General features: G+C 33.7%; 1 protein-coding gene across 2 annotated transcripts in view; it reads right to left on the bottom strand.

Annotated features, from left to right (window-relative positions):
• Window positions 1–5768, bottom strand: part of LOC128549567 (sialin-like) — a 29385-nt gene extending 23617 nt beyond the window's left edge. Inside the window, exon 1 of one of the 2 annotated variants that reach the window (XM_053526516.1) lies at window positions 5644–5768. In XM_053526516.1, the coding sequence (XP_053382491.1) occupies window positions 5644–5719 (76 nt within the window). In that variant the 5' untranslated portion in view covers window positions 5720–5768. Of the gene's footprint in view, window positions 1–603; window positions 687–5643 lie in introns of those variants that run through there. The other variant, XM_053526517.1, reaches the window with a different exon arrangement.
• Between the last annotated feature and the right edge of the window lie 20991 nt (window positions 5769–26759).

Raw genomic sequence — 26759 nt, 5'->3', positions numbered from 1 at the left:
CCAACAACAAAGATATAATAATTAGTAATTTAAGCTATTTTTTCTAAAAATTTTAATATTAAAATTTTGAAAGACTATACTGTAATTACCATGATTACTGTAGTCTGTACCATTGACAGCTGTAAAAAATGTTTAATAATTGGACAGAGTCATTTGCTACACTTATGAAGAATACTTGCTTTGGAATTATAAGTCTGCTTAAAGTATTACCGGGTAAAGTAATAAGCAAATGGTCCAGCATGTGGCACAACACAAAACCAGAGGTCACAATCGAGTTTGAGCCAATTTGTCCTCCAACTAAACTTATCAAGTTTCAGATTAGAGGTCAGCTTATTGACCTAGCATACTACAGAAACTAGTGAAGCTTCTGAAATTAAAACATCTTCTTTATCGAGCACTATCCTCCAACTAAAACTTATATATACTTTAAGGTTGGTAGTTAACATAGATAATTTAATTATTTATGTATTTTTCATATGATAACTTGGCATTTTTCATATCTTTAAGTGAAAGTTATGTGCGAATTACACTACTTTAGATCTGAAGAATGCTGAACTGCCAAACAAGAATATATATATAGTGACAAGGTTATTGCAGAATTACCAGTCCCTTTCCTCAAATTACGTTCTTCTGACTTCTGGGTGACTTGCCCATTTGGGTAAGCACTTGCAAATTAGTTCAACAAATTTGACGCGATCCCTGGAAATATTGAGTAAATTTTTTCATATGGGCAATATCCCCACTCGAAAGCCCAAAATAGTGGAAGCAATTTCTGATGAAATTTTCACTGCTGCTGACGCTTTACAAACTATAGGTTGAAATGCCGATTATGTTACGTATTGGCCATAAATTCAAATAAAACTTATATGTATCGAAAGGGGATTCAATTCCTCATTGATTTATGTAAAAATTATCAAATAATATCCAAAATAATTACAAATTTTCTAGTGATTTATTCATTTAAACGGGAAGGTGTAAAACGCAGACCACAAAGGGAAAGAAGAGTGCAGACCAGTAGAGTTATATAGGGGGTCTGCAAAATGCAGACCACAAAGAATATACTAGGTATTGGAAAACGCAGACCACATAGAATGTGTGAAAATATGACACTTGTGTTTTATAACTTAACTGATTACAAGTTATTGTGAATTTGTAAAACTACATTGAATAAAAAGACTCACTTTTTAAAAAAAGATTTTATTTTTTTTTTTTGCAAAATGTATCTGCATTTTTTTATGTTTAAATCTAAAACTATACAAAATTGACATTATTAAAATTCTAGATCATTTAATAAACATTTGAGAGACTTTCATAATATCAAAATATCAAAAGTTGTATCTTTAATACTAAAATATCAATAGTTGAATACTGAATATATAATTTATGCAATTTCTCAAAACTTGCGTTCTAGAAATAATATAGATGTTGTTGTATGTAGTTTTCCGTGTCCTTGTACATATTTGTCATGTTTGTATGTTACATTTAACAAATTATTGTATCATGTAACAAGAAACGTTTATATGTTTACGTTACTTAATAAAGAATCTTGAATCTTGAATCTATAATTGAATGATTCTATGTTCCCTCATACTATCTTCCTAAACTAGATCTACAACTGACAATATTTTTAAATTGTCAGTTGTAGTTAAAGAAATTAGTATGAGTGAACATTGAATCAATCTGCAAATATATATCAAATTTGACCTGATAAAACCTACATATTACAAAAGATGTATTAACAATACTTTAGGCAATTATTTTCTATTTATGTTTTAAAGCAGTTTTTAACTTTATTTTGGTCCCAGATAGATTCAAAATTTCCATACATCATCCTATCCTAATGCTTTTTATGTAAGCAATCCTTTTGAAGATATACCTACTTGTAAGGATTTTAACAGTTTTATGTGAATGACATAATTATCTCACTAAATATTAGGTTTTAGAATATGTAAATGTATAAAACTAGTGTATAGATCAAATTGTCTCTTATATTTCTGTATAGAAAGGTATACGTATTTTTAAAATATTGTAATAATGTACTGTTTTGTCATGCTGTACGTATGAAGAGACATAAATAAACTATTTGACTTGACTTGACTTGTAATGACACAGAAATTGCTTGTCTAACCTAGAAATATCTAGGAACAAATGAACGAACGAAGACCGATCAACCGACTGACAATCACAATTCTTATGAATGAATTACTTCTTACATGCTCAATGTTATTAAATATTCTTTGTGTTATACAAATACAGCTACTAAGAAAATATAATGCACAGTATGTTTTGTAATCAAAGGTATATTCTTCAACTGTTGCATTTTGAGTCATTGTGACTGACCTAAATGATGATATTTGGTAAAAACCATAAAGATATATAAAATATTTTCTTGAAAATGCTACTTGTAAAACATTGATAATTTCTTTATTACCATCTTATACAGTAAATTGTCAGTACATTTGCATATTTGTGACCCTCCTAGCATATTTCTGACCCTCCTACTTTTGCAGTTGGTTAATTACATAAAAAAAAGCTCCATAGCCCAGGGGATTTGACAACATTATACAATATCACAATCTAATTAAAACCTATCAGTCAATTAAAAACTATTAACACAATGTTAATAAAATACCTAGAATTAAAATACAGAACAGAACAGAACAGAACAGAACAGAAATTTTATTTGGCATTAAATAGCATGATGTCTGCCTGTCTCGATTGCAAGGTTGTGGGAACAGATTCTAAATTTAGTCAGTGATATTCGAAATTTGTTTTCATTTATGCAGTTCAGATATCGTTCTTGTTTAAATTCTTGTTTATATATGCTATATGAGGATAATCTGCTCGAGTTATTAATATTCGAGTACCAATGTTGTTTATAGATGTCTAATATTCTACTTTTTATAACAAAGAAATGATTTTTAAAATTTGCATTTTGGTCTAACCATATATTTGACATTCCTATTTCATTTAATATCAATTTGACATGAAATGCCCAATTCTTACCTCTGTATTAATTGTCATTATTAGCATCGTCCTTAAGAATATTATACATTTTTTTTAATCAATATAATTTTCCGCTGTATTTTCATAGGGTGTCTGCCTAGTTCGCCATATATGGCCTAAATCTGGTGGTTGCTACATACCCTAGTACTTTTGTTACCAGTAACAAATGTTCTGTGTCTTATATCTATAGTTCGCCGTATAAACCATCTAAATTTGTAGACTTTCTTACATTTAAAATTTTTCTCAGGAACTTACAATGTACAAGTTCAATATCTTTTGCTTCATCGTATCCAAATACCTCTGAACCGTAGTTTAAAATTGACCCAACGAGGCTATCGAATAATTTACATTTGTCTTCAGGTTTTAATTCTAACTGATTAAAGACAGTAGAAAGGTTATGAAGTGCATGTTGTGAATGTTGTGCGATGTGTTTTTGTGTTCGATGCCAGTTATCGGAAAATTCGTTTGGATCTGTGATTACAAAATCAGATATCAAACCGTGGTCATTTATGTGTACAAGTAAATAATCTACGACACTTGAACCATTTAACGAATAATAGGTATAGTCGCCTATATTAGCGTCTCTATGGAATCGCCCATTATAGATTAGATATGAAGTCGCCTGACAGAATTCAATCAGTCGCCTACCTTGATTATCAAGTACTCTATCTTTAGACACACGTGGGGGGATATTAAGATTATTTAAAATATCATCGTTATTATCAATATAATCATCATGTGTTAAAAGTTCTGAAAAAGTTGAGGTTCGACTATTGAGGTCGCCAAACACAAAACATTTCCCTAACAATTTGTACTTTTCTAATCCATTTTCAATTTGTTCAAAGAAATCAAAATTATCAGTATCAATTACCGTGGAATTAATATAAAAACAGTATAAAAAAGCCGAGACATTAACCTATATGTCTTATTTCAGAACCCTAAGTTAGAAAGCCGAACTGGAGGTCTATGATCTCCGGTTTATGTCAAAATGTGACATAGCAATAACCTCACAAATTTTGGATTAGTATGCCTACTAGTGAAATTGAAAATTCAGTATAGATGAAACACAATAATTTGATTTTATCCTGTCATATTATATTATTATATAATCAGGTGCAATTAATATTTCTATGATTTAATCAGTCTAAGCCTTTTAAGTTCAAATCCTTTTTTGTTCATGTACCTTTTTATTAAATTTTATTATATGTTATGTCCAGTCAATATTATAAATGCAATCATTGTAATTTGTTGCAGCTTTAAGTTTTTGATATTTTTCTCAAATTAATCATAAATTTAAAACAAATTTATATGTTGAAAGCATACTAAGTACCCTGTCAATTAACCATATGAAACAAATCAACAATTAGAGTTTATTTTTGAGTTCATAAAAACTATGAGCTGAGCCATGCGGAGATGTGTCTTCCGAAAAAATATACTGAAATACATGTCTTTTCAAATTTCAAACAAATGATTTTTCAAAAATAATATTTGCAGGAATCAGGTGCTAATGTCGTTGCCATTTCCTTAATACCAACAATATTTATTATTAATTTGAATACTAAATTTATGTACTCACTGAGAAAATTATTTATTTAAGACTTCTGCAGTTCACTGAAGGTGTAATTATTGTTAAAATTAGATTATCAGTTTATAATTTTTTTTTCAACTTTGTGGTCATGTAAAGTTTATTTATAATTTATTACTAAATCAAATGTATGTATATATTTATAATTTGTGTTTCTTTTCGTTGTGGTAGTGGACAGTAAACAAATACAAGTTTTGAGAAATTGCACAAACTATTTATTTAATATTCAACTACTGCAGTATTGATATTTAGGTATTAAAGATTCAACTTTTGATATTTTGAAAGTCTCTCAAATCATTACTTAATGATCTGTCAATTTCATAAATATATTTCTATCTAAACATGAAAAATGCAGATAAATTTTGTAAAAAAAAAAAAAAAAAATAATAATAATAATAGTCTCTTTAATTCAATGAAGTTCTACAAATTCACAATAACTTAATTAACTTAGTTTCCAGTGTCTGCACATTATGTCCACTTATGAAACACAAGTGTCATATTTTCACACATTCTATGTGGTCTGCGTTTTCCGATACCTAGTATATTCTTTGTGGTCTGCATTTTGCAGAACCCCTATATAACTCTACTGGTCTGCACTCTTCTTTCCCTTTGTGGTCTGCGTTTTACCCTGTGCCCATTTAAACCTATGTATGCACTGTACACGACTAACATTTACCGTGTCTACATGCCAATATGTGCAAGTGATAAGACCAATAACTTTACTTGACTGTGTTCTGTGGTTTATCTTCCATTATTTTGGTCCTTCGAAGTTTTGAGTTTAGATTGCCCCGTCACAAATTTAAACAATCTGAACGTCATATTACTTTGACTAATTTGCAAATATAAAATAGGGTCAGCCATACACAAATAAGTATTTAAATGATTTACAGTTTAATAAAGTATGAAGCAAAGTACTGTAGCTGGTATGTCATATGTGAAACGTATATCCGAAAAAAATTAACCGAACTTCATTAAACAGTGACTAAAAAACCCGGGCAAAGTTCACTAAAATATAGCGTTTACACTTTATATCATGATGAAATTTAATTAACCTTTGGGTGGTTCCTTAATAGAACTTGTACTGCCAAGGAGCGGTATCTTATCTTCTGTTTGTATCATTTTTGACATCTTAAAATCTATTGTTTTTGACAATTGATTTTGTAAACATGACCTTTGACACCCCTGGAAAGTCACGTGGACAAACGTCACTTAACCCATATGATTCGTCCATAATCAGATTCGTGCAAAATTACGAGGCGGATATTGGGACTCTTCCACGCGTTTATACTACATATCTATATTCGCTAAGACAGATCAGTGTAACAGACTAGATATGGGGTCCGAGGGAAGATGGGTGAGGTTATATCGGGGGAGTTCCATCCCACTAAAATCCTGCAAGCATACATTTTTAAAGCCTAGAATGATTTCAGACAGAATTTTCGATTCGCTCTATAACTCGCAAAATTTGAAAATCAGTAGTGTTTACTGTCATAGTGCCATTTTAGTGGTAGGAACGGAAAACAGCCTAAAATGCTATTAACACATTGTTTAAAACAAGAGGAGGTCGCTCACCTGTGTAACACACAATACACTCATTCTCAAATTATTTGGGATTTTCGGTAGTATAACATGAAAACAATCTGAGGTTGCACAAACAACTTTATTTTTGTTTTAAAATTTAGTATACATATCCAAATATGTGGTTCCAAAATATCTTGAACATTAAAGAAATACTTTGTCCGTAGTAGCAATTTTTGACAATAAAATATAGCGGATATTACAGGTTTTAATGATACTATGGCAATACTAAAACCAATGTTTATTTGGTTAATACACTAATGCGGCAATACCTCAAAACTGAATATGGCAACAAATAGATTTACCAAACAATGAACAAACGAAGAAAATCTTGAAAGAAAACATTTGTATCGAGTATTACGAAACATTTCCGGAAAAGACAATTGCCTAACAAATACTTAAAGATAATCATGATTGTTTCCTTGATACTTTTTTCTGTAATAACGGCAAATTTCTGCCCTTGACTTTACCATTTTGCCCTAAAAACTGTACCAAAATTACTGAATTACTGACTCTGTAATATCCGATAAATTTTAGTGTAATATTCTGGAGACCAGCGTTTTTGATATTAACCTTTATAAATGTGCAATTTTGAGAACTATAAAAGAGAGAAACGATCTGTCTTCTCATATTTGCTATAGAAGGAAACGTCAGCATTCATTCACAACTGTTTGCTTTTGTAACATGTAAACACGCAAGAATTATATCAATTAAGAAACAATAAAGCGTACTATTGATTCTATTAACTATTGAAACTGAAATTGTATTCATAGGCTTTTGTTCTTAGTAGTGTAAAGTTTCAAAAATACATATCGCAATGAAACGTTCACAAATTCAACAGAACGATGTGACAGTAAAACATGAAATATTCGATACCAAAAATCGCGAATATTACATTATTTTTTAATAATGATACATCAATTTGATTCGTTTACTCATTATGCATAATTATTTGTTAGTCAGTTTAGTTCATCTGGGAAAATCATGAAAATACATCAAGTAAAGACACAGAACTAACGAGCAAGCAAAACAGTATTCGCCAAAATTCTCCTCTCAGAATTTTGAAGCTAACAATGTCAAAAGTTTACACACAAGTGCTGCAGAAAAGTCTTTGCGTGTTATAAAAAATGCATCAAACCCCCAATGACGTAATAATAAGTGACTGACAGGTTTTAACTGGTAATTATACTAATTAATTAGATAAGTGTCGGATATTACAGTATCGTATATTTCAGAATGTATTCGAAATCAATGTTAGTTTTAGGCCTGAAGCCTATAATGTATTACAGGTATGTTTCTAAACTCCTAAGGAGACTTTGTATTCGGAGGAATGCTGAAATGATATTAGATAGGTAGATAGATTTATTCGTGAATATATATGTCATGAATACAAATATTACAAATATCACATTATAAAAACCAACATTATTACAAAACATACATTCAATTATATCACGGAAATAGCTATGTCTTATATTTCAGAATGATATTAAAGAAAAATGGACTAGCTCTTTTATATAATAATTAAAATAAACTTTGTGACATATATATCACTGGATAACCCATAAAGTATTTCTACTTATTTCCAATGGGGTCCTTGTGAAAAATTATCAAAATATTGGCTGTTTTAAATACAACATTGTTCTAAGAAAGACAACTCTTACTAGCATAAATGAAAATCTAAATCAAGAGTTACATGTATTTGTCTATAAGAAATCCCTGATTATTACAAGTATCACAGTTATATTCAATTATGACATACATATCACAGAATAAATCAGGAAATATTGCACACATATTGATAAAATGATATCATACAACTAATAAAAGTTAAAATCTGATTTTTCTCACTTTTCATACATTCAATGAGTTCCATTTTGACTGCTTTTTTAAAAGTATACTTGTTTTTTTAAATATTTATGTTATTTGAAAGGTTATTCCAGTCATTTATAGCTTGAAAATAAAAAGTAGCCGATGTAGAACTGTCAACCTGAGGTACATGAAAGCTGTTAACACTATGTCTACAATTATAAGAATGTTTCTTAGAGACAAGAGAGAAGTTATTATGCAAATATGCTGGGCAACTATTATTAAAAATTTTATGAACCTGATTGAGCCTTAGTAGTTTGACTCTGTTTTCAATATTAAGCGATCCAATATTACAAAAATCTGACACTTCCAAAGACCTCTTATAATCATAACCACAGATAAACCTGATAACTTTGTTTTGAGTCACTTGTAATCTATTTTTCAACTGTTTTGAAATACCACTATACCAAGATGAAGAGGCATAGTCAAAGTGACATTGTATTAAAGAATTACATAATTTTTTTTCTCATATTCATGTTTAAACAGTTTCTTTGCCTATACAAAAATTTCAGTTTAGAATTTACTTTTTTTAACAATGTTGTTAATTGTAGATGTAGCGGAAAGATCATTGTCTAATACACTTCCAAGATATTTAACAGATTTTTGTGATTCTATGGTATGACCATTACAAAATACATTGAATTTGTCAACCTTTGCTAGTTTTCTTTTAGAACCAAACAAGATACATTCAGTTTTGCCAAGATGCAGAGATAATTTGTTGTCAACTAACCATTTACTATAGTTTTCAAGCTCTCTTCCTAGAACATTTTCAATTACCTCTGGATCTTTATGAGAAAATAGGATAGCACTATCATCTGCATATAAAATTAATTTGCACTTATTAATAACACTAATACTCATATCATTGACATAGCATAGAAAAAGTAAGGGACCCAATATGCTTCCTTGTGGAACACCGCATGAAATATTCATAAAATCTGACATAGAATTATTCACATTGACTGTTTGTTTACGACCGGACAAATAAGAATGAAACCACTCAACTGACTCCACACCCATTTCTTTTAATTTGTCACAAAGAATTATATGGTCCACCGTGTCAAAAGCTTTCTGGAGATATTAATCTCGTGTTAGAAACAATACACTCCTGGTATCGAATATTACAGAAAAATTCTTCTTCTTTGTACCTGTTCATCAAATCATTTTGTTTCTTAAAATTAGAAACAAATCTGGCGTTTCAGTCAATATAACTGGCAAATACAATATTTTTTTACCATTCTATATCCATATTTTCAGAGAAGCTAGTCAACACATAGATAAAACCATGTGTCAAAGAGTACGGTCTCGATGATAACATTTATTTCTGTAATCTTGGCGACAGGAATGTCAAACCATTTTTTTCTCTTACAAGAAATATATATTGGTTAGTGTTGTTTGTTCAAGTTATAATACTTACCGTTTAATATTATGTATTTTTCATTGCTGTAATTAATGTCAGATGCGTTTAACTACGTCACGAAAAATAAGAAAAGGAAACGGCGACAGTATCGAATATTACAATTCGACTACTTTTTATGGTGTAGTTTTTAATTTTTAGGATTCTATAGAGCCTTTAATCCCTTTCTGATTAAAGGCTTTGTACTTGCTCGAGAGTCAGAAACAAAATAGAGTTTAAGTACGCGTAATCGGCAATAGTGTAATACTAACCAGTGTTTTCCCAAATAAGTTGAGAATGAGTGCATAACAGTGTAAACATGTTTTATCTAGTGATTTCATGGATACAAATATTCTGACCAATTTTCATTAAGACTGGACCAAAAAACGTGGCCTCTTAAGTGTAAACAAACATTTTCTTTGATTTGACCTAGTGACCTATTTCTTAACCCCACATGACCCAGATTCAAACTTGTCCAAAATTCCATGAAAGCAAACATTCTGACAAAGTTTCGGGAAGATTGGGGCAAAAAGTGGACTCTAGTGTGTATAAAGCTTTTCCTATGATTCGACCTAGTGACCTAGTTTTTGACCCCACGTGACCCGCATTTGAAATATTCCAAGACTTCATGATAACAAACATTCTGACGAAATTTATGAAGATTGAATAAAAAATGTGCCCCCTAGAGTGTAAACAAACTTATTCTTTGATTTGATCTGGTGACCTAGTTTTTGACCCCACATGACCCAGATGAAAATTCATAAGATATTACATGCAGACAAACATTCTGACCAAGTTTCATGCACATCAAATGAGCAAGAGTGTTAACAAGCTTTTCCTTTGATTTGACCGGGTGACTTAGATTTTGACCCCATATGATCCAGTTTCAAACTTGGCCTAAGAATCATCACGATAAACATTCTGACCAAGTTTCATGAAGATAGGGTCATAAATGTGGCCTGAAGAGTGTTAACAAGCTTTCCCTTTGATTTGACCTGATGACCTAGTTTCTGGCCCCTTATGACCCAGTTTCAAATTTGGCCTAGAAATCATCAAGATAAACATTCTGACTAAGATTCATGAAGATAGGTTCATAAAAGTGTGCCTCTAGGTTGTAAACAAGCTTTTCCTTCGATTTGACCTGATGACCTAGTTTTTGACCCGACATGACCCAGTTTCGATCCAGGCTTAGAGATCATCAAGATAATCATTCTGTGCAAGTTTGTATTAAATCAAAGCATAAATGAAACCTCTATATGGCTGTAAATCTAGAACACATGATGGAATCAACCCCGTTTTCGAAAGGAATCGAGATCTTATTGTGACTTAAGTTGTGTGTAAGTGTGGTTAAAATCAAATCTTAAATGTCACTTCTATCGTGTTCAAAAGGTAAAAATTAACCAATTTTGGCCCTTTTAGGAGTCAGTCAAGGGCCGTAACTCCGGAACATATGATTGGATCTGACAGATTCATCATCGAATCCAAGATTTATTGTTGTTGAAGATATTTTGCAAGGTTGTATCAAATCAAACCATAAATGAAGTCTCTATATGGCTGCAAAAGCCAAAATAGGAAATTTTGGCCCTTTAATGAGCCATAACTCTGGAATCCATGATGGGATCTGGCCAGTTTTTGAAAGGAACCGAGATATTATGCCAATACAACTTGTGTGCAAGTTTGATTAAAGTTGATTGCAAAATGTTGTCTCTATCGTGCTCACAAGCTAGAAAAATAGCAAATGTTGGCCCTTTAAGCGGCCATAACTCTGCAACCCATGATGGGATCTGGCCAGTTTTCGAAAGGAACCAAGATAGTATGCCAAAACAAGTTGTGTGCAAGTTGGATTAAAGTTGATTGCAAAATATGGTCTCTATCGTGTTCACAAGCCAAAAATAGCAAATTTTGGCCCTTTAAGGAGCCATAACTCAACTCTGGAACCCATGACGGGATCTGACCAGTTTTCGAAAGGAACCGAGATATTATGCCAATACTACTTGTGTGCAAGTTGGATTAAAGTTTATTGCAAAATGTGGTCTCTATCGTGTTCACAAACCAAAAATAGCAAATTTTGGCCCTTTAAGGGGCCATAACTCTGGAACCCATGATGGGATCTGGCCAGTTTTCGAAAGGAACCGAGATATCATGCCAATACAAATTGACTTAAATTGATTGCAAACTGTGATCTCTATCGTGTTCACAAGAAATTGTGAACGGACGAAGGGCGATCACAAAAGCTCGCCTTGTCGCTACGTGACAGGTGAGCTTAAAATCAAAAATGACATTGACTGAAGATGATGTTATTTCCAGCCATGGCCGTGACTAATTTAGCGTTCATGTTAAATTGGCCAGTTTTCTTTTAGTGTACAGTACGAAACAGCTAAACGACCATTAATTAGCTCTTTTGTGAGTTATTAAGAAATTAATTTACTGAACGTACAATTTTGAAATTAAGTCTAGGGTTAGAACAATATGCTGTTGATAAGCTTTCACAATTTCAAAAAAAAAATCAAATTATGCTATCATATAAATTCACTCATTTTACGACTTTGAACTACGGTTTTTACACATCTTTGAAGGGTATGCAGTAGTAAATAAATTTGCTACATGTTCTATATAAAATTAGCAATCTTCTGAGTGCTGTAATACATAGCCAGGCCTATTTTTAAAAAGGGTTACTAGCTTATGTTCTTAAAATGACCTATAAACCACAAAAGAACATCAAGAAAGGTAGGGGTCATGTATCTTTTAAGAGAGATTTTTTGTCTGACAGGTCAACACTACATGTATACTGAATATCTTCCAAACTGACTTAAAATATAGTTATGAACTCGATTAGTAAAGTTTGTTTACATATCTTTAAAATGCAAAATATCTCTTTAAAAATTGCTACCAGGTCCACAATGAAATAATCAAAGGCCTGAAGGGCCTGAGTCGGCTAATGATTGATGTACTGACAGTATAGTCTACCAGTTTCAGTTTGTTTTTAGTTTTTTTCCCCAACTAAAGAGAGATTTTGTTACAATAAATGAAATGAACATTCGGTCGATGCCTTGTAAAACTTTGATTGACATTATACAAGTATTTAAACCCAATATATTTCTCTAAAATTGAAGTGGCTCGCAGAAATAAAAATGTTGAAAGTACAAACTACAATTTGACAGCTGACACTAAGATACTGCCTATGACTTTATATATTTTTCCAGTAAACATTTGCCTCCGGCATTGCCAGAAGCGGCAATTATCGGCTGGTATATATTCGCACATGATAAAATTTGAATATGACAATTTATAATATTAAAATTTTACAGCGCGGATTGCCACATACAATTTGTAACGGATGGACGAAAGAACTGATATTTAACAGATATTAGAATGGGCCTGGCGATAGCCTTGTCATGTGTTAGGTATTGTTAAATCATATTATAAGTGATGTCAATTTAAAGTATACTTACTTTTGCGTTTAGAGATACATGTATGTAAATGTTGCTGAGTGTCAATATATAGTGTAACCGATATTAATAAATGCAGTTCTTTTTTAGTTAAAACTATCATTTATTCTATTTCAGACTTGTTAACCCCTTAAAAATCATGTCTGTTATCCCGAAGTCCATCCACTTTCAATTATCCATTTTGATTCATGTAGACAGACAGGCCCAGACTGGGCAGAAAAAATGTTTGAGCCATTTTTACGTGGTCGGTAGCAGGGTGGGTGTGGGGAGGGGTGTTTCTTTCCACTTTAAATTGCAGTCAGATTTTGAAACGGGCATTGCGGCAGGTGGTAAAAGGGCAAATGTATCAAACTGTAAAGTGGCAATATGGGGGAAGGGTCTGGGAGGATACCCCCTCCTGCAAGTAGGGTTTGGGGTATTACCACAAGAAATTTTTGAATATGTAGACCCTTGATACAGCCTTTTGTGCGATTTTAACTGAAAATCTTCTGTTTCAATTTCTAAATATTACCTAGATTCTTTCTAGTATTGCAATATCCACAGTATGACTGTCACTTCATCTTTTTACTTTCAGATCATGCCTCAGGACTAGAATACGAGTCTGACATAGATTATATGTAGGTGTAATAAAAATAAATTCTAGAATCATTTCTGTTACAATAATATCTATCATGTATGTTATTTGAATGTTACAATTTCATAACACAGCTCGATATTTACCCAAAATATTATATCCGGATACGATTACACTTTTCTCCAGTTTCAACAATATATTTTACAAATTGTGATGATACGAAGACATTTAGCAGCAATTGGCAGTATCTGACATTGAAGTTTACGGTTAAATTACCTCTTATTTAAATCTTTTCATAAAAAAGTTGTTTCGTTTCGTCAAAGCAGCCAAACATAGACGACCTACTTTCGATTTCAAAAACTACAAGAAAATACAATTTAATGTTTCGCCGATTTGTTTATTTCTCGAAAAATAAGAATTAAAATCATTTTTAATATCAGTAATAACTAAACAACCCAGTAAGAGCTTCTTCTTCCGATAATTTATCCGTTTACTGACTGCAAAATTCAACCCACGCAAAGTCGTAGAAGCGTTGTTATAAACAGGTCACGCGTGTTCGCCGAGAAGTGTCCAGAATATAGTTAGGATTCATCCGCGAAGTCTCGCGGAAGAATTAACGTACTGCACATATCTTATTCGGGTAATTTAAAATGAAGCTGTCATTATTTAATTTCATCGATGTGGTAAACTCTTTGATAAGAGACATTCCAATGCTTTCAGAGGTACCCACTCAATAAAATACTAGTAGTATGTTCTGAACCTATATTTTGTCTTTTGGTTGGATGTTACGCAAGCTTTGTAAGCCTGCGCAATTCATAAAATGCACAGCACAATAAATTTGTTGTTTGCGCAATGATTTTAATGATTATTTTTTGAAACGGACAGGGTAACAAATGGATAATTTGGCTAATAAGTTAATATGCAGTTTTTATTTGAATTTGTGAACATCATATTTGCTATTTTGTGACAAAAGGGCATAAAATTCGTCACCATAATCATATGCGCAAATGTATTACCAAATCCCGCAGAATCGTTATGCGTGTTTATGCTTAATGAGTTACCGCGGAAGAAAATACGTGGCTTTATTCGAGTATTGCACAATTACAAGTCATAAATATGACAGATTACATCGTATATTGGTAATAGCAAATAGGATTGACATTTCTCAAAGTGCTGATCTTTACAGTAAGTGCTAATAATTATGCATGATTTGTTCGTGCCTAGAGTTAAAAAGTACGTGCTTTGCATGAGATACTATGTACATAGCCACTAAGCATAGCGGAGTTTTCTCTCTTCTTTTAGATATTTTAACCAGAATCATTTTTTTCAGCTCAACTAACTCTTTTCAGAAAATGATAAAATATCTTTTCAGACTGTGTACTTTTACTTTACATTTTCGGATTATCCACTTCGCCATCAGGTGTGGATTTCAATTTCTTCTTAAAACTGCTCAAGGACGGCACTGAGACCATGCTTTAAGGTAATTTATTCCATGGGTCTACAACACAATTTATTAGCAAAAAGATATTTCCTTACATCAGTTCTTGCATGTTTCTTTCATGCCCTCTAATTCTGGCTTAGCGTAAAGAATGTATCACTACTGCAGTGTCTGTTTTATAAATCTTGTGAGTCAATTTATTTATAAGTTTAAGCTATAAAGTAATCGTGTCGTTAGCAAGTCTAAGCCATCGACGTTGAGCTGACTCTAGATGACATATCTTTTTATTAGATGAGGTGACCATATAGGTGAACCGTACTCTAATCCCGGTCGTATCATGATGATATATAAAGTTCTAATTTTCTCGTGTAAGGCAAGTGTTTTCTAAACATTCGTGACAGCATCGCTAGCGCTTGTTTTTCCATTCCATGCTGTCCCTCGGATATGGGAAACCCTGGCTTACACAGGCAGTCATAAAGATCCTTATCAAATAATCAATCATTGAAGATTAACTAGAAAATCCCGTCTTTATCATCCGCTGTTCTGAGTACAGTGTACATCCATTGGCTGTTATAAACAATCGTCCTTCTCTGGGACCCGGTATAGTCCTTTAGAATAGAATAGTCTCCCACATGATGTCCTTAGAACTACCGGCACATTTTAATGCAATCTCGCCAGGCATACGTATGTTTTTGACAACGAAGAAAATGAAGTCAGACGACCTTCAGCTTTCTCCGGAAGTAAAGAAAATGAAAGTAAATAGACTAAACTTGGAAACGAAAATCGCAATTGCATTGGTCTATAGTCAGGGGTCACGCACAGGCGCCACCCAGTCTAAATGTATGCGCGTGGACTTTTTAAATTCTGTTTTGATTTTTTTTTTGCTATAAATGGGAAGTCACTAAATATTTGAAAATACCTGGACGGCTTTAGCACGACAATGCATGTCAGCTTTGCATCTTCGAAATACTATTTAACTCAGAAAAAGACAAATCCCACAGGTGTCCTATCGGGGCAAGGGTACATGGAGATTTTTGGAACTTCGTCAAATCGTTCAAAAGGCCCCTTTTCATGTTGTCTGAAAGTGTCATTATATGCCTCGGATGTAAGATATTTTCCGTATTTGAGAGCTGCAGACCTAGACATTTCAGAAATATTTTCAAACTGAATTTCGTATATGTTGATTCTATGGGAACGTGAAAGGGTTATCAGAAGCTAATTACGTTTTACTACGTTACGGTAGCTGAAAGGATATTGCCTTCCAAACATTGAGTAACATCATTGTACATGTCTTACCGCAACCTGGCCTCTCGCCCCTGCTTTTATCTCTATCACTGCCATTCTATTTGGCTTGATTATCTTCTTAGGCCTAAAAAAATTTCTTTGTTTCCGGTAACATGCTCAAAAAAAGTAGGGTAGGTAGGTCGGAATTTTTTTTTTTATTATTATTATTATTATTATTATTAAGGGAGACTTTTCTGAAATTATTTTTGTGTCAAATAATAAATACAAATAGGGGGGTTATACCTTTAGAGCATTAGTAAGTTGATTTCTAGCATCACTGACCATGTTTAAAGCATAAAAAGTGCAGTTTTGCAACTTTTTGTCAAAACGTTGAAAAAAAAATCTTCAAGGCCATAAAAACATTTAGGGTCGGGCCAAAAATTTTGGGCAGGTCGGGATACCGGAAACAAACATTTTTACGCCTTATTTCTACTAACAATATTTGTGGCTTGTAGCACACGTATGTGTTTAGGGTATTGAAAAGGTTGGACAATAAAGTATTTGATTCACAGAGCATGTAAACATTATCAAATTAAACTATATTTCAAGTCATTTCCGAGTATTCCGACTCATTATATTTCTGTTATTTATTTCTACATAAAAAAGTCTACCTACTGGTACTAGTTTAGTAAATCAAGCCTCTTCAGAATGCTATGTTAACTGTATGGTTGTTCAAATCACACATAATAATAAAGATTATTACATGTAAAATGGACAAGACTAAAAACGAACACGAGTTCAAGACTGTAGTGCTATACCGACAACACTTGTGGGTTGAATACTTTTAAAACACAACTATACTGAGATTCATAGATAACAAATATACAACTACGATCAGCATTAAGCATGCATGCATAAGATGGGGGTCGCATTGGTCCATATTTAAGGGTGCTGAAAGAGAACTGAGGCACAAATTATGACACTGAAATAAACTTGTAACTGAGGCACAAATTATGAATAAACAACTACATGTATTTGGTAGTGGACAGATAAAGGAAAAAGTACGGCGAATCGAAATACCCCATATTTAATTATCTATTTTTAATATAATTTTAAAACAATTATATGCTTATAGTATGATAGATAAATAATGTATTACGTCAAAGGAAGATAAAGTACGCTTAGCTGTTGTAACCTAGTAGACTGTATAGGCCTATAAATAGTAATGATCGAGTAAGGTATAAATAGTAATGAGTAAGGTATAGACCTAAATAGTAATTTAAGTAAATGGGATTAACCGAAAGTTTAGTTTAATGGTTTAACCGTAGGCTTGACAGACTCTATCGACTAGTTTAGGGGGGAAAATAACATTTAAAAAATTATGTGCAGTTTTTCTGATTTGTGTGACAATATCACAGCTACTTTTGAGGACAGACGCTTTTGTTGGTACGTAAGTTTTAAAATTGGATAATTATTTTTTTTTAGCTTAAACACCATTAATACAAATAGTGTGCATCGTGTATTATAGTGATATATTTAAACTTGGTAAAAGACTTTATTGACAATCGACCTATTTGATCATACGGGGTATATATCATGCTATCGGTTTACATTTGTAAACAATAGAAACTTGAAAGTATTGGAATGTGCTACTTTCGCTTTCACATTTTTTTTCAGTGTGCCCAATCACGTGATCACGCTACGTCATTTTGAGCTCGAAAGCGAAAGTAAAAAAGGTAAACAAAAATATAAATCAGGGCGTAAGTGCTTTATTAAATTTATTGTGTTAATATCATGCAAACCCATTTGAAAATGCTACCCTCGGTACTACGATTTCCCCACCAAAACCTTCTTGTTTTAACGTTATTCCTGTTCAACCACTTTCGACATTGTGCGCTCTGAGGTGTTTTCACTGCAAGTCAATTCAACAGGAATAGCGTTAAAACGAGAAGGCTTTGGTAGGGAAATCGTAGTACCGGGGTTAGCACTTTCAAATAGGTTTCGAATCATGTGCATGGTATTAACACAATATATTGAATAAAACACTTACGCCCTGATTTATATTTTTTGTTTACCTTTTCTACTTTCGCTTTCGAGCTCAAAATGACGTAGCGCGATCACGTGATTGGGCACACTGACTTTTGTACCCGGAAGAACTGTATGGCGTATAGCTCTACCTGTTCTACATCATGAATATTCATTAGATGACCCTTTAATCGGTCGAAAATGTGCTTCCGTGTTGTAGAAAGAAGGACATAGTAAATATAGATCCTAATTTTCCCATATTTTTGCGCAAATTCGTTTAGAACGAGTGCTTTAATAACACCTTTTTTACTGCTAGAATACATTCTGCATGAAATGAGACGGTTTTCATGTTTATACACCCCACATGGCGAAAACGAAAGTAGGTGTTTATTGTGCGGATAAGAGCAAATATGCGCCATTTTTAGGGTAGCAGACCACAACTGACTGGCATTTCACAAGGAACTATTCAGCTCCATATTTTCTTTTAATTGTTTCGTTAATTTATGATAACTTTCATGAAAAATAGGTGTAGGAAAAAGTGATGTTCTGTAAGGATACGTACAAATGACCTGAAGTTGTCGTTTTGTTTTATATGAAACAAAGGATTTGAATTACTGACCTTCAACTTAAAAGCACTGTTATGAAAACAATGAGTATATAGCGTACACCGTTTGGAAATTAATTATACTACGGCTGTGGAAATTGAAAAAGAGAGGCAGGTGACTACAACTGCGTTTTCTTATTAATATACCTCTGTAACATTTGGAATTCATAAAGAGGTAGCAGATGCTATAAATTGTTATTTCAACAAAATAAGTTGAAAAAAATATTCTCCAAGGCCATAAAAACATTTCAGGTCGGACCAAAAATTTAGGGTAAGTCAGGATACCGGAAACAAAAAAGATTTTTTTACTCTTTATAATAAAGTACTGAATTTTGATAAAGCATTGAGGCCGGTCAAATTTTTTTGGGTTTTGATTACGTTAAAAGAAACGAATATTCTTAGTAGGATGAATTGTTACGATGCATGTCTACGTTCAATAATGTCTAATTTGTTGAAACACCAACGATGTTTAATTGTTTTCAGTTATCAAAAAATAATCGTAGATATCACAATCTGTTAACTTCCATAAATTTATTTCATCAATTCGATGTGAAACCTCCTGCAGCTATTAGAATATTATGTGACTATGTCCAATTTCTTCACAACAAAAGGTCTCTACCATTCTGGTTTTAGCATCCGTCTCAATCCTAGACCTTATAACAAATATATTTTATTTTTATACAACTTTCTTTCTCGACGCAAATCTCTCTGCCTGAACAGCTGCAAGTACACTAGATATGTAATTTATTTATTTATTTATTTACAGATATAGGTTCATTTATTTATTTACAGATATAGGATCGGAAGATCCTAATAAGGTTCACTACATTCAAATAAGAGACAAGGGAGGACAATTACCTGAACCGGAACAAACACCCGAGCAAGCAAAATTAATTGCACCGTTTTTAGATATGCAACCAGATATTCGCTGTACGAGACGACGGAATCGGCCACCCGCACCCCCTCCTCCAGATTTTCTGGACACATGAAGTAGCTAAGTCGCCGTTCGGAAATTATGAGAACGATTAGTTACTTCCTAAGAGAAGATCACCGACTTACTAACATACATTTAACTGGATAAGAATGCAGTGGAAGGGAATGTAAATCTTGTATCTAACGAAGCTGCCAAAGCTGCAAACGGAAAGAGACATGCTTGCTTATTAAACAAACCTGAAAGTGGAGAGAGACACCAGACATCGGGAATGTACTCCTGCAACTCCTGCTTGTGAAATAGAACATCAGACATCGGGATATACTACTGCAAGTCATTCTAGCGAAATGGGACATCAGGCATAGGATATGTACTCCTGCAAATCATGCTAGCGGAATGGAATACCAGACTTCGGGTGTGTACTTATGCAAGTCCTGCTAGCGAAGTTGGACATCAGGCATCGGCAAGTCCTACAAGTGGAAAGGGCCATCAGACATCGGGTTTGACTCGTCCTACTAGCAGAATTGGATATCGGTCATCGGGGTATGATTCATGAAAGTCTGCAAGCGGAAAGAGATATGTACTCCTGTAAGTCCTTGTGTAGCCAGGGAACGTATGATCTTCGGGCATGTAAATTAATTTTACTGTGTATCGCACAAACTTGCCAGTGGAAATGGGCTTTAATATTTGGGCATGTAAATGAACAAACCTGCTAATAGAAAAGGACACGAGTCTTTTGGCAGGTAAACTAATTGAACTGCGCATCGAACAAACTTTCAAGTGTAAAGTGACATCAATACTCGGGCATGTAAATGAATAAAACTGCATGCGGAAAGGGAAGCCTACGAATTTAGATTTTTATTTCAATATGAGCATCATTTTAAAAGGAAATGTTCATCAAAGTTCCAAATGATATCCTTATAGATTTTGTTAAAAAAAAATTAGATGAGCCGTGCCATGAGAAAACCAACATAGTGGCTTTGCGACCAGCATGGATCCAGACCAGCCTGCGCATTCGCGCAGTCTGGTCAGGCTCCATGCTGTTCGCTTTCAAAGCCTATTGGAATTAGAGAAACTGTTAGCGAACAGCATGGATCCTGACCAGACTGCGCGGAAGCGCAGGCTGGTCTGGATCCATGCTGGTCGCACACCCACTATGTTGGTTTTCTCATGGCACGGCTCAGATATCGTATGATGTGTTTATTTTTCATTTACGAAACAGCTCCGCTACGTGATATACAAATGTATTAGTCCGAGTGCGTACTAATTATGGCATTGATGACCGAAGGGCTTTAGTCAGTAAGTCACATCAAAGACATTTTATATGCTTCAGTAACCTTTATGACCCGGTCTAATTAGGTGACATCCTCGAAATTACAAACAGGTCCAATGTTATAGAGATGGTACCAACCCAAGAAAATCTAAGGGGAACAACTCTGAAATGACAAATAAACTAAAGCCAACATAAAACATTGATCAAAAGTGAAAGAAAAATCAAATAGGTCCTTTTACCAACAACTGATCAGGCAGACAAAATATTACCTATATTTGTTTAAATCTCTTAGTATTCAATTTACATCATGCACACTTTTCTCATGGCTTACACTGACGGTTATTTTATAAGTTGTAGTGAGGCCCGGATAAAAAGTTTAGTAGTGCATGAAAATAAAGTAAAATATTGCATAAATTCCATTAAAAAATTAAATTGGTGTCAGGTCTGTGTAACAACATAGCTAGACTGATTATATTTATCATTTCAATGAACATTTTGAAAGACTTAGTGTTCCTATTCTTTAGTCATTTGAAGCATTTCTCTTCCTGTTCAAGAGTACTTTTCTGCAGTGTAACATAAAAAAGTCATTGTCATCAAACGAAATTACAAGATTTTAAAGTAGTGGTTGTAATTACAACATTTTAATGTAGCTGATAGGTAATGACTCTCTGCAATGTTTTTGTAGCAATTCAACATTCTCTAGATGGAACTATCACGATCGTTGCTTTCTATGAAAACCAACATAAATGCTATAAAAGCATATGGAGATTACTTTATTTGATGATTTATTTTCGTTACAGGTCAACTACCTTAAACAAACTATAAGGTGTTTTATTTATTGTTTTTAACAAAGTAAACGGGTAACTTCAGATATCAACATTAATTTACATCTTAAACTGTTTACACAACTTGAAAAAAAGAGAAGATTTTTGTTGGGGCCTCTCATTTACATTTATATCAACAATTATCTCCGGACTTGAGTGCATTCATGAAAGGAAAATATTGATGGTAAAATGGTGTAGGGGTTTGTTTACATTATAAAATCCTAAACTTCTTTCAGGTAAATGTTTGGTATGTTTTTGGTAAGCTTATAATAAAGAACATGTCATTCTCTTTCACCCAGATTTTTTTCATGACTTAGACTCTTGGCTAGTCTTGGATTTTGACTTTATTAAAAGACAAAAGGAAGTTCAGTATAGCCTCTTTCAAAGTGTTGAAAGTACGCTTAAGTTACACTATACACTAATGAATTTATTTAGCTGTAGAGACTTTTGATATAGACTATAATTGGGGAAATCCTAAAATCATTGAAAAACTGCCAATACAAGAGTTGTCCATATTGTCCATATTTTGAGAATGTCATTTTTTAAATATCAAGTATTCCAGATTTTATTTCTATTTTTTTTACATGGAAAGGAGGGAAACAAATTATTAATAAATACATTTAGTAAAATGGTGCACTTAGCTATCATGTTTTTGCACTGTGAAAAAAATCTGTAAAATGAGTTTTAATTTCAGGTACCATCTCTAAATGTTATATATAGTCTTGATCACCAAGTTGACCGATGTTTTATCAAGTTAGTTGCGTAATAGTTTCCCGTATATTACTTAAAACAGCAACTTCAGTGACATAGAAATGCGCCCCTTAAAAATATTTCAAATCTGAGAAAAATATATACAAGAGTTATTTGAAGAAAAAAACTCTTTTGACAGATAAAATGGAAGTGTGTGTGTTCGGGTTTAACGTCTTTTCCAGTCATATAAACGACGGTGTCTACTTGTAGCAGTGGGCACAATGCCCAATTTTATAGTGCTGCTTCAATGAAATATTACGCCGCAGACACGTGGCTTGATACCCTACCCAGTCACATTATACTGACACCGGGATGACCAGTTCTAGCACTATCCTCCTAATGCTGAGCGCCAAACGAGGAAGCTAGCTACTAGTACCATTTTTTACGTCATTGGTATGACGCGGCTGGGGATCGAACCCACGACCTCCCACACTCGAAGCGGACGTCAACCACTAGGCTACCGAGGTTGTATGACATTTACAAATATAAAGAACAAGTTTTATATCTGTTTTGTGAGTGGATCTATACTTGCGAAAGCTTGTTCTGTTATGACGAAATTAAAAATAAAGGCGGCATCTCAGGTATGATATGGCTATCAGCATACCTATCTTTATTAAATGCATTTACAATAAATTGTGTGATTAAAATATTTTTATTGTGGCAAAACAATTCTTCAATTTCCTATCAATTTACAATACAGAAGATATCATGTTTTACCCTTTTTGTTTTTTTTACACATGTCTGATGTTTTTGAAATCTACGTATACGTAATTTCCTAAAGATACCTTATTTTGTTTTCCCTGTATACAAAGCAGTTTCTTTTTTTCACAATGATAGGTCATATGCATATGGCGACTTTCCAGCTTTAATGGTGTCCCTCCGTGCATTATTTCATCACGAGCGGGCACCTGGGTAAAACCACCGACCTTCCGTAAGCCAGCTGGATGGCTTCCTCACATGAAGAATTCAACGCCCCGAGTGAGGCTCGAACCCACATCGATGAGGGGCAAGTGATTTGAAGTCAGCGACCTTAATCACGCGGCCACGGAGGCCCCACAAAGCAGTTTCATTCCTTTGATATTATAACAACCCTTATAAACTTGCCTTGACAAATTCCTTTTGAATGTTTAGTAAACATGTAAAGACTCTCCCTCCTCTACCCCTCATCCATCACAAACATCGTCAGTATGTTTAAAACATTGTTGCACATTAATATTATTGTATTGTTATAGATGAAGCCCTAGCAAAGTTTCATACACTTCATGCAGCCTCTATTGCATACACAAGGTTTATCTTTTAATTTAACAGGTGGCTTAGTTTTTGAACCCCTATGACCCAGATTCAAACTTTGACCTAGAGATCATGGAAATTTCATGAAGATACGGTCATAAACGTGGCCTCTAGAGTGTTATTAAGCTTTCCTTGATTTGATCGTTTGACCTAGTTTTTGATCCCACATGACCCAGATTAAATCTTGACCTAGAGGTCATGAAGACAAACATACTGACCAGTTTTCTTAAGTTTCAAACTTAAATTATGGTCTCTAGAGTGTTAACCAGACTTTCCTTTGATTTGGTCTACTGACCTAGTTTTTTAACCACATTACCCAGTTTCAAACTTGACCTAGAAGACAAATATTCTGACCAAGTTTCATGAAGATTGAGTCACAACTGTGGCCTCTATAGTGTTCACAAACTTATCCTTTGATTTGACTGGGTGACCTAGTTTTGGACCCCACATGACCCAGATTCAAACTTGACCTAGAGGTCACCAAGGCAAACATTCTGACTAATTCTCATGAGTTTCAAACTTATTGTGGTCTCTATAGTGTTAACAAGATTTCCCTTTGTTCTGGTCTACTGACCTAGTTTTTGGCCCCACATAACCCAGTATTATCAAGGCAAACATTCTGACAAAGTTTAGTTTAAACATATTTTTATTCCGAAATGCATGAAATATTTACAATACAACATTCCAGGAATTGGACAGAAAGCTATATTAGCTTACAGTTGTCCTCTCCTTATTACATAAAATTACATGTTTATTCATGGCACAATTATTTACCAGTTAATAAAGTATTATATATAATACATGAAAAGATGACACATTTCAATAAACCAAAAAGTGCTTTTGTAAAGTACAATAAAAATTTAAATATGAAAACATATTCAGACATATAGCAATGAATTTGAAAAGTAGAATTCAGAAACACTTGATATGAAATAACAAGCAAATCTCATTTAAAGAGATATTTGATACTGATTTAAATGGTAAGTGTAAAACGTAAGTTAAACACCAAACTAAATTTAGAGTTGTAAAAAACTTAAACACGTAAAAGAAAAAAGGATAAACGGATGAACGATAAGGATAAAGTGTGAAGAAAATAGCTGAATCAATCAAATAATCAACATGTTTAGATAATGATAATGTTTAGATATGACGAGTATACATATAAAGATGCAATTGTATTTTATGCAACATTACATTAACTAGCTATTGCTAAAATCGTTTTGTTTCTCTAATGTATTTTTGAACGGCATTAAAAATTGTTATATTGGAATCGAGAGATAGTGAAATATCACCGTTTAAGATAACATTAATAGAGGGGTTACAATGTTGGGAGATCGTAGTAAGTAATTCAGGTCGGAGATCTGTGTATTTTGGACAAATTAGGAAATAGTGGTAAGAATTTTCTATTTCCCCGCAGTCACACAAAGGAGAGTCGATAATATTTTTCTCAAATAAATCAGAGGAAAGAGAGCTGCAGTGAGTGCGTAATCTTGTGTGAAGAATCTGCAGTTTACGGTCACCAGAAAAGAAGAAGCTGGGGACATTTGGTAGGTCGTTATTTAGCATTCGCTTGAATGATGCAACCGTTGGAGCATTTTGTGTCTGAAGTGGGAGCGCATTGAAGTCTCTGATAACTGAAGGCAAAAATGATTTGTAATAAAAGTCAGTATGTGTGAGGATGTTTTGCGTGTCGTTTGCATTCCTGAGTGGATAGCGATGCTCACTGCCAACTGACGAAGGGACAAGATCTGAAAGATACTGTGGGGTAAGACAAAGTTTCATACAGATTGAGTTACAACTGAGGCCTCTAGGGTGTTCACAAGCTCTTCATTGATTTGACCGGGTGACCTAGTCTTTAAACCCACATGACCTAATTTCAAACTTAACCTAGAGTTCATCAAGACAAACATTCTGACTAAGTTTCATAAAGATTGGGTTACAACTGCGGCCTCTAGAGTGTTCACAGGGCAAATGTTGACGGGCGACGCACGACGGACGACGGACACCGACGGACGCCGGGCAATGACCGCTCACAATACCTCACCTTGAACACTTTGTGCTCAGGTGAGCTAAAAAGCTTATGACGTTTTAGATGTTTCCACAAATCCGGTGTGTACTTGGCGTATACTCAAAATATAAATACTATATATATATATAACTGGATCATCCACAGCATAAATTTTCTCACGAGACTATCTCTACCATGTACCGTGATGAAGGTGATGATGATGATGATGATGATATCAATATAGATGATAATGACATAAATGATTATGAGAGAGCGCTGATGTGTTCAAGAATCATCAACGAAATTTTGCAGGAGCAAGACTGATTTACCAGCTATTTAGCAATTGCAATTTATTTAGTCAAACATAGCACAGAGATATGAGTATAAACTTAAATGTTTGATACGATCTTCATGCAAGTCACCTTTGTGAACTAGAGCTGCTTTTGAGAAAAGCACATGTCTCCCACAACTGCCTAATCATCTAAATAGTAAAGACTGGCGTACTGTTTACTCACTATAAATATACCTTAGAAGAGTAAAAAGGCTGATTCTGTGTAATTCAAGGGCCATAATTCTGAAGTGCCTAAGGCGATTTGGCTAGTAATCGATCTTGGCCATGGACTTATTGGCAAACACATTTTGCTCAAGTTTGGTGAAGATCGGATGAGAAACGTTCGACTTAGAGCGCGGACAAGAGTAAAAAGGCCGATTTTCGGTAATTCAAGGGCGATAATTACGAAGTACCTGGCCCGATTTGGTTAGTTATCGAACTTGGCTGAAGACTTATAGTTAAACACATTTTGTTTAAGTTTGGTGAAGATTGGATAAGAAATGTTCGACTTAAGAGTGCGGACAAGAGTGAAAGGCCGAAATCGGTAATTCAAGGGCCTTAATTCCGAAGTGCCTGCGTCGATTTGGCTAGTTATCGAACATGG

This window comes from Mercenaria mercenaria, chromosome 16, assembly GCF_021730395.1.
Source record: "Mercenaria mercenaria strain notata chromosome 16, MADL_Memer_1, whole genome shotgun sequence".
In the NCBI taxonomy this organism is placed as follows: Eukaryota; Metazoa; Mollusca; class Bivalvia; order Venerida; family Veneridae; genus Mercenaria; species Mercenaria mercenaria.
This window is presented reverse-complemented; position numbering and strand designations above follow the sequence as displayed.